General features: G+C 48.6%; 1 protein-coding gene across 3 annotated transcripts in view; it reads left to right on the top strand.

Moving 5' to 3' along the window:
* LOC308381751 (transcriptional repressor p66 alpha) overlaps nt 1-7,264 on the top strand; it is a 44,225-nt gene extending 36,961 nt beyond the window's left edge. For 2 of the 3 annotated variants that reach the window (XM_080859324.1, XM_080859325.1), the window contains 6 exons: nt 1-129; nt 352-616; nt 1,043-1,392; nt 2,132-2,233; nt 3,040-3,280; nt 5,650-7,264. The exon at nt 1-129 is cut by the window's left edge and continues 117 nt beyond it. In XM_080859324.1, the coding sequence (XP_080715450.1) occupies nt 1-129; nt 352-616; nt 1,043-1,392; nt 2,132-2,233; nt 3,040-3,280; nt 5,650-5,786 (1,224 nt within the window). In that variant the 3' untranslated portion in view covers nt 5,787-7,264. The remainder of the gene's footprint in view (nt 130-351; nt 617-1,042; nt 1,393-2,131; nt 2,234-3,039; nt 3,281-5,649) is intronic. The other variant, XM_080859326.1, reaches the window with a different exon arrangement.
* Nucleotides 7,265-10,007: the final 2,743 nt, after the last annotated feature.

A 10,007-nucleotide genomic window follows, 5' to 3' on the forward strand; every position in this document is an offset into this window, starting at 1 on the left:
CCTCCTCTCATGCTGGCGCCCCGTGCCAACGTGCCCGGCGCCCAGGGGGGCCATAAGCTGATCCAGGCGGGCGGCATCATCCGCGTGGCCAACGTGCCAACCACCAGCCTGCTGGTCAACATGTCACAGGTGAGAACACGCGCCCACGGGAGGGTGGCAGGATGGGGCGCCTGGGGTGGTGTGTGTCTGTGAGTGTGTGTCTGTGAGTGTGTGTCTGTGAGTGTGTGTGTGTGTGTGTGAGTGTGTGAGTGAGTGAGAGAGCGTGTGTGTGTGTGTGTGAGTGTGTGGTGGCGGGGTGTGTCTGTCCAGCCATATGATTTGTGCATTTTCCCGTTGCCATGTCAACCCCAGTCCAGCCCGACCAACATGAAGTCGTCGCTAAACTCCCAGTCGGCGGGCGGCATCGTCGTGGGCAACCATGCCGACTCCCCAGCGAGCCGCCAGGCGGCGGCTAAGCTAGCTCTGAGGAAGCAGCTGGAGAAGACTCTGCTGGAGATCCCGTCCCCCAAGCCCCCCTCCCCCGAACTCAACTTCCTGCCCTCGGCCGCCAACAACGAGTTCATCTACCTGGTGGGGCTGGAGGAGGTGGTGCACAACCTGCTGGGCTCGGGGCGAGGTACACACACACACACACACACACACACACACACACACACACACACACACACACACACACACACACACACACACACACACACACACACCACACACACACACACCACACACACACACACCACACACACACACACCACACACACACACACCACACACACACACACACACACACGCCGTACACACACACACGCCGTACACACACACACGCCGTACACACACACACGCCGTACAGACACACACACAGACACACACACAGACACACACACAGACACACACACAGACACACACACAGACACTTGAAATAAATAGATAGATGAGTAAAATGAATGTCTCTGTCCCATTCTTAAAAAGCTATTTGAAATGGCTCTTTTTCAGGGAATGAGTGGATACATGAATGATAACCAGTTCTCCTGTCTCTGTCCTACAGCCAAACAGGGCTTGCCAGTTGCCGTGGCGACTGCGTCAGCATCAGCATCGTCGCGCGAGCCTCCCACCTGTTCCCAGTGCCACACTGACTTCACCTCCCGCTGGCGCCGGGACAAGGGCGGGGCCTCTCTGTGCGAGCACTGCATGGCGTCCAATCAGAAGAGGGTTCTGAAGGCGGAGCACACCACTCGTCTGAAGGCGGCGTTCGTCAAGGCCCTGCAGCAGGAGCAGGAGATCGAGCAGCGCATCCTGCAGCAAGCTGCCGCTGCCGCCTCCTCTTCCTCACCGCAGACCTCCTCCTCATCCTCCTCAGCCTCCAGCGCCATGCACCTGGCCAAGGCCGAGCAGCTGGTACGCCCGGCGCCACTCAACACTAATACCAGCTCCAGTATTTTGTAAGGGGTGGGAATCTCTTGGCACCTCACGATTCGATTCCGATTCAGAGGTCAACGATTCGATTCTAAACCGATTATCGATTATCAATTCTAAACCGATAAAATAATTCCAGACAGAATAGTTCTAGAGAGAATCGAGAGAAATCAAAGTGTTTTTTTTCCACCCCTTCTTGACACATGTACAGATGTACCGGTACATGTTTATGACTGCTCAGTTTAAGTGCTTTAAGTATGACGATTCGTTTCATTGCCCTTTAAACAAATCGCTTAATACCCTTTGCACGGTCGACCACTCATATCACACTGATTCTCGGTTCAGTTTGGTTGAACGTCAGCCTAAGCTAGACATCACAGCATACTTGTTAAGTTATTTGATAGAGAGTAGAAGGTCCCTTAAAGGCCTGGTCCCTTAAAGGCTTGGTCTCTTAAAGGCTTGGTCTCTTAAAGGCATGGTCTCTTAAAGGCATGGTCTCTTAAAGGCTTGGTCTCTTAAAGGCCTGGTCCCTTAAAGGCTTGGTCTCTTAAAGACATGGTCTCTTAAAGGCTTGGTCTCTTAAAGGCTTGGTCTCTTAAAGGCTTGGTCTCTTAAATGCCTGGTCCCTTAAAGGCCTGGTCCCTTAAAGGCTTGGTCCCTTAAAGGCTTGGTCCCTTAAAGGCCTGGTCCCTTCATCATCCTCTTCCTCTCCCTGCCTCAGGTGGCCCAGCAGATGAAACAGCGCTCGTCTCTCCAGCAGCAGCAGCACCAGATTAGCAGAGCCAACTCCAACATTGCACGTCACCACGCTACCATCAAACAGGTGAGTGTGTGAGTGAGTGTGTGAGTGAGTGAGTGAGTGTGAGTGTGTGAGTGAGTGAGTGTGTGAGTGTGTGAGTGAGTGAGTGAGTGAGTGAGTGAGTGAGTGAGTGAGTGAGTGAGTGAGTGAGTGAGTGAGTGAGTGAGTGAGTGAGTGAGTGAGTGAGTGAGTGAGTGAGTGAGTGAGTGAGGTAGTGAGGTAGTGAGGTAGTGAGTGAGTGAGTGGGTGAGTGGGTGAGTGAGTGAGTGGGTGAGTGGGTGAGTGGGTGAGTGGGTGAGTGGGTGAGTGAGGTAGTGGGTGAGTGGGTGAGTGGGTGAGTGGGTGAATGAGTGAGTGGGTGAGTGGGTGAGTGAGGTAGTGAGTGAGGTGAGTGAGTGAATCAGATTAGCAGAGGCAGCACGAACATTGCCTGCCACCATCAAACAGGTGTGTGTGTGTGTGTGTGTGTGTGTGTGTGTGTGTGCAAGGGACGAAATAATTTAGATCAGAAAGGCCTTTTTGTGTTTGTGAGTCTGTGATTGTGTTTTACATTTTTCTGTTTTCTGACTGGAATGTTATTACTCTCTCTCTCTCTCTCTCTCTCTCTCCCTCTCTCTCTCTCATTCATTCCCTCTCTCCCGTTCTCTCCTTCTCTCTCTCCCGCTCTCTCTCTCTCTCTCTCTCTCTCTCTCTCTCTCTCTCTCATTCATTCATTCCCTCCCTCCTCTCTCTCTCTCTCTCTCTCTCTCTCTCTCTCTCTCTCTCTCTCTCTCTCTCTCTCTCTCCCTCTCTCTCTCTCTCTCTCCCTCTCTCTCTCTCTCTCTCTGCAGTCTCAGGGCTCTGGTCAGCTGTCTCGTAGCGGTGTGCAGTCGTCAGGTGTGGGGGTCGGGGTGCAGCGTGGCGTGACCCACTCCTTCTCTCATTCGTCTCAGCTGCAGAGTGCAGTGGCTGCCGCCGCCCTGGTGGCCAGGCCAGGTAAGCCCGCCTCCGCGCGCGCCAACGCCGGGGGGCGGAGCCACGGTAGCCATGGTAACGCCGCCGTGTGGAGGAAGCCCAGCAGCGTCACCTCAGGTAGACTATGGCCCCGCCCACCACCACCGCCACCCAGAAGCCCCTCCCCCCCCCCCCCCCCCCCCCCAAAATGATCAATGAATGATTGACAGCAAGTTGAGGCCCCTCCCCCTGAGTGTGTATCCTGCTGTGCAGTCCTCTCCAGAGCTGTCCTCCCCCTCCCTGGACGCCCCCCCCCCCCCCCCCCCCCGGGCCAGCTCACACTCTTCCTTTCTGCTCTGCATCTTCCTCACCGTCATCATCATCATCATCATCATCGCTTCTCAACACATTCAGTAGTCACGGTTTACTCCCATCACTCCTCACTTTCTTTCTTTTTATGTCTTTGCTTTTTTTTTTTTTTCTAATTTTTCCCATCTCCTGCTCTCAATCTTTTATAATTAATCTTTTTTTTTTGCTTTTTCTTAAGTTAAATCTTTTTCTCTCTCTGCCCTCTGTGGACAGTCTGGAGAGGGTAGACCCTGCTTGCCCCTGGTCTCCCGGGCCCTCTGGTGCCCTCTAGTGGTCAATCACAGACACAGACGCAATGGTTCCAATCTCTTGGTCAGCCCTGCCCCACTGATCACACACACGCACATAAGCCCTCTCAGTGTCCGCATCAGCAACGTCTGAACACACACACACACACACACACACACACACCACGCGCACACACACACAGACACACGCACACACAGACACACGCACACCTGCCCTCAGTGTGACCCAATGCGTAAGAGATTCCTAGTCAGAATGGCGGTATAAAGTCTAAGCTATCAAAATCAGAACGGTCCAAATCAAGCACAACTGAAATCCCAGGCGTGACAATCTGTGACGTCAAGGTGGAGCGTCATGGCAACCCTTTCTCCTCTGACTCGTGCTGGGCTTTTTCACGCTGCTCCCCCTCCCTCCCTCCCTCCCTCCCTCCCTCCAGGGGCGGCCGACTCGGACGGCTCTGGCTCTGATCCGGCTCTGATCCGGCTCTGATCTGGCTCTGATCTGGCTCTGATCCGGCTCTGATCCGGCTCTGATCCGGCTCTGGTCCGGCTCTGATCTGGCTCTGATCTGGCTCTGATCTGGCTCTGATCTGGCTCTGATCCGGCTCTGATCCGGCTCTGGTCCGGCTCTGATCCGGCTCTGATCTGGCTCTGATCTGGCTCTGATCTGGCTCTGATCCGGCTCTGATCCGGCTCTGATCCGGCTCTGATCTGGCTCTGATCCGGCTCTGGGTCTGCAGTTCCCCTCCCTCCCCCTGCATGAGCAACGGTGTCTCCCTTCAGAATGCTGCTGAAACATGCGGCTGAGGCTGGTGCAGTCTCTGACATAGATATGCAGTACCAGGCAAAAGTTTGGACACACTTTCTCATTTTTACTTTTATTATTTTCTACATTGTAGATAACTTTTTTTATGTTTAGTACATCATTACATATGTGTTATTTTGTACTCTAAATTTCTTCAGCATTAATCTGCAATGTAGAAAATAATAAGAGTAAAGGAAACACTTCTCTAAAAAATTAAAAAGGCGTGTCCAAACTTTTGACTGGTACTGTATATAAAGGCTAGGTGTCTCGTCCAACGGAGTCGAACGTCCACACATGGCGGCCATCTTGCTCCAGTAAGCTCGCTCACCCATAACAATGTGTTGGTACTTTTTAAATAACCATAATTTTCTCACTTTTCAACGGATTTACAAATGGTTTGGTTACTTACAAACGTTATTATTGTGGTTATAATTCTGGATGTTTTTTGGGTATTTTTTTAGAGAATAATATTATTATTAATAAGTATGCAGTGTCATAACTACATCTCTGACGTTTATAACAAACCAAACCATAAAAAAAAATTGAGCAAGTTATAGTTATTTAAAAAGTACCAACACATTGTTATGGGTGAGCGAGCTTACTGGAGCAAGATGGCCGCCATGTGCGGACGTTCGACTCCGTTGGCCCACAATATAGCCTTTATATACTATATCTATGGTCTCTGCTGCATTAATGTTTGTGTATGTGTCTGTCTGACTGTCTGTCTGTCTGTCTGTCTGTCTGTCTGTATTTGAGCATGCATGCATGGTCGTGTTTGCGTTAGTCCACAGATGGTTCCTAGACCATGTGTTGGTGCACTGCTTTAAACCTCAGTATTAAACTGCTTTGTGAAAGTAATTGAGCCTGAACGACTGGAACTGAGCATTGAAATGAATAGACTGTGTGTGTTCTCACAAGGTAAGGGTTCACTACAGCAACATACATGCCTGCTGTGGTCTGTGGCACTCCACAATAAGACAGCTTAATCAGATGGCTACGAGCCATCATGTCACTGACTTTGTCTTTTGTCTTTTGTGTCTGTGTGTGTCTGTGTGTGTCTGTGTGTGTGTGTGTGTGTGTGTCTCCAGGCGTCACCATGGCCTATGTGAACCCCAGCCTGTCGGTACACAAGACGTCTTCCTCGGCCGTGGAGCGTCAGAGAGAGTACCTGCTGGACATGCTCCCCTCCAGAACCCTCTCCCAGACCGCCAACACCTGGAAATAATCCCCGATTTCATCTTCATCATCTTCACACCTCTCCCCCCCACCCCTCAGCTCGCGTCCTTCATCTCTTCTCCTCCGCTCTCTCCGCCTCTCCAGGAAATGATGTCATGATCTCCTCCTCTCTTCAGCTTGACATTATTGTAAGCACAGCCCTCCACCATCCCACAATCCTTTGCGCTCCTCAGATGTTGGCTGCACCTCAAACAGAGCTGGTGACGAGCTTCTGAGGCTGCACTCTGATTCGCTGGCCCCTCCCCTCTGTTCTTGAGCAGGGAGGGGCTACACGTGGATGGGGCGGGGTGTTGCTCCAGCCCCGCCCACATTTATTTAGATGATTTTTTGTTTGTTTGTTTTGTTTCGGGAGCGCAACCGTTTCCAGCGGTCGTCATGGTCCCTCCCACACCTTGGGATATGAATATTGTTGTTATGGGTTTTTTTTTTCTACTGGAATAAAATGAAATAATGATGAAAAAAAAAATACAAAGACAAAAAAGACTTTACAAAAAGATGATCAAGGAGAAGTCTGAGAAAAAGGATTTTAAATGGAAGAATGATGAAAATAAATAAATAAATAAATAAATAAATAAATGACTAAAGCGTGTAAGGGCTTCCACGACGTCTGTTCTCACAGGACCTTTGCTTGCCGCTCTTCAGACCGGAGTCAGGAGCGCTCGCTTCCCTTCGGAACTGGTGTGTGTGTGTGTGTGTGTGTGTGTGTGTGTGTGTGTCGGTCCCGGTCCCGCTTTTACCCTTGTCTTTTCGCAAACCCAACAAACTGAATCGTGAATCGAGAGCCCGGAGTGGACGGTTTTTGTTTTTGTAATAAAGCCACCCTCCATTGGCTTGGACAGCTGCCAATCACGGTGACAGGATTGCCCCGCCTCAGTGTCTCCGCCTCTGGGCTTATCACACAAACCAACGTTCAGACGGAACATAACGACAATAAAGACTAACTCTGCTGGTGGGGAGTCATGGAGTCGTGACCCCCCCACACACTGGCCAGGGTGCCGTACGGTGGGAGCAGCGTCACCATGGTGATGGCGTTTGTGACGGTAACTTACGTTGCCTTGTGGTCGGCCGATTTGTTTCCGATCACTGGACTGTTCATAAAGGAAAACGAAGTCTTAATAGTCTTTTCAAGATGCTCATGTCAGATGCTTGGGCAACTGTTAGACCCCCTGTCACATGACCAGACTCTCACAAGCTTGTTGTCATTTCTTTCTTTGTGTTGTTATTGTTCGTCATTGTTTTCCCCCGATCCTTGTACTGCGCAGCGTGAACGGACTGTGTTCAGATGGGCCGTACCGCCTCTATGGAGAGGTTTTGTGTGTGAGCTCAGGGGGTGTGTGTGTGTGTGTGTGTGTGAGCCCGGACTGCTCACACTCTTTATGCACAGCAAAGGGGTCTGTACTTCACACAAGGATTGGCAGGGGGTCGAAGTTCAAAGTTCACCTGAACGGACCCTTCAGGCCACCCTGTAGATACTGCTCCATGTTAAAAGAGTGGGGGGGGGGGGGGAGCTGTGTTTATATTGTTCTATTTTTATTTGAGTTTCTGCTTAGGCTTGTTTTGTTTGCGTTAAGGGTCTTGTATGCCATATTTATTTTGGAGTTATACTTTGTGATGGGGAGTTATTGGGATAACAGATCTTTTCTTTGTCATTACTCTCCTCTCATCCGCTGTTGGGGGGGGGGGGGACGTGGTCTCCGGTCTCCATAGCAACCCCTGTCCCCACCCCTCATGACGGCATAAATACTGTTTTCTGGGTTCACCCATTCCTAAGTACAGGCCACTCTGGCCGTGATGCTGGTGCAGGCTATAGCCGGGTCTGTGCCCTGGTGTCTGGGGCTGCTGTGTGGGGGAGTCTGGGACTGGTGTGGACATGGAGAATGGCCTCTCAACACACACACACACACACACACACACACACACACACACACACACACACACACACACAATGGCCTCTCTCTCGCTTCAACCCTGAGCTGTTGATGTTGATGAGCGTTTCTATGGTCACAGACATCAATGTTGAGTATGACTGTGCTGCTTGCGGTCACCAGGAGCTTTCTGATTGGCTGTTGGGGAGAGCATGTCCAAATTTGCAACAATGCCAACCTGGTTCGCCCCTTTATATATACACACACACACACACACACACACACACACACATCCCTGCTGCACAAAAGCGTGTTTTGGGGTTCTTCATGTTGGTCTGTTGCCTCTTCTAATCATGTCTCATTGTGGATATCTGCACTTGTGTTGTGGTGCTCCCTGATGGCCATGCTGTGTCTGCCGTTAGAGAGGTCAAGTCTACTGTGCATTACATGCCTCTCCCCAGCCAATCGCAGCCTTTCTGGCTTCAGCCAATCAGAGTGGGTCAAATTCACTGTCCTGGATGCTGCTGTCCAATGATGTCGCATCATTCCGTCGCCCCCGGGTTTTCTGAGTAGCGTAACCGAAAGGCCCCCTCGGCCTCCTTGTCTGCAGATGTAATAAATCAATGTTCCAACTTGTTTCTCTTTTTGTTTCTGTTTTTTTTTTTGGCATTGTTTTCTTTCTGGTTCTATGAGAAAAAAAAGTGATAATAAAATAATTTTAACCCTTTCATTTTGGGTCTCTGGTCTGTGTGCTGCTTTGGTATGGGTCAACTTCATTTCTGAATAGAACATGGGGTCATTCCATGACCTTTGAACTATGGGCATCCACCACGACATCTCACAATCTTTTGCCTTGACAAATACACTGTGATGACGTATCTTAGCTTGACTGTTCTCTCCCTTGTACGTCACTTTGGACAAAAGCGTCTGCTAAATGACTAAATGTTAATGTAATGTATCCCAAAAATGTAGCTTCCTACTCCAAAAAATGTTTCTGTTTAGAAATGATCTAGGAATCGTTAGTAGGTGGTTTTCAGTGACCGCCATGTTTCTGACCCTTGGAGCTTAACTTGGCACATAACGCATGCGTGGACACTTAAAGAATGAATAGCATCTGGTATGATTAAAGCATTAACACTCTAAGGTCCAAGGCCTTTTAGACTTTTCTAAGTTGTCTGACATGCCTTGATGTTTTTGTACATTTTGCTTAACTCAAAACATTGATGCACAAATGGAATATATGATTCTATTCTAGAAGACCTCAGCAATAATATCATGTAAGTAAAAGGAATGTAGTGAAAAAAAGTTTAATTTAAATCAAATGTAAACATACCCTTGGAAAAACCTTGTTTCAGAGGTGCTCAGACTTTGTACAAAAACACATTGTAAAGATTTATTCACAAGACTTTTTATTTCTGAGCCTTGTAAACATAGGTGTTGGCTAAACACATGTTAGTTTAGCATTCAGAAAGGATGTCTTGTTTCACTACCACATATTTATAATTTCAGAGTGTCCTGTGCCATTCCTAAATCTGTGCCCCTACAAATGCATATTGATGAGTTGGTGTGAACAAACCTGTGACACCTCTCGCAAAGACAAAGGCAATATCCTAATGGCCCTAGAATGTCTTTGTGACCCAAAACCCCCGGAGTGAATCTTGCCACACCATGAACCAATGGAGATCACTGAATCACCATCCCCTTATCATATGAATAGCTGTCATTTGCTAATGGGTGGGTCCTTAGCAGCAGAAACCCCACTCAGATACTAGAAAGTGCAACACATCAGTTCTATTCCCCTGACAAAGTGCTTATTTATTTTAAAATTTTGAACTGTATATATTATAAAAGAAAAGGGTTCAATGTTTCCGTGGTTGTTCTTTTTATGTCTCTAAGACGAAAACTCGCGGAGCTTAAAACAGTTTTTGACAAAAAAATAAAAATATCCCGGACGAGGGATATAGACCTTAGACAGTTAATGTGAGTACAGTGTCAACCCAAAATAAAAGAACAGCTTTTTCTTTTCTCTTTTTTGGTTGGGTAATGTCCAGGGAGAGCAGTGGCGGAGGACTTAAGCAACCTTGTGATTAGTGTGTTAGTGGAGTTATACAATACGTAGGCCTAACTTCCTAAAGTTGTTTTTATACATCGGAGTACTTTATCTTAATTGTTGTTCACGATTGTCTATTCGCATATTAATAATTACGAAATATCCAGGTGTTATTTATTTCACCCTTTATCCCACTTGGTATTTTTCTCAACTGCACCGTTTTGTTTCTCCGATTCAGCAGGGGGCGCTCAAGTATTAGCATTACTCAAATGAATGTCACTTTAGACGCCGAATG

The sequence above is a fragment of the Sprattus sprattus genome (genome assembly GCF_963457725.1).
Source record: "Sprattus sprattus genome assembly, chromosome: 20".
In the NCBI taxonomy this organism is placed as follows: Eukaryota; Metazoa; Chordata; class Actinopteri; order Clupeiformes; family Clupeidae; genus Sprattus; species Sprattus sprattus.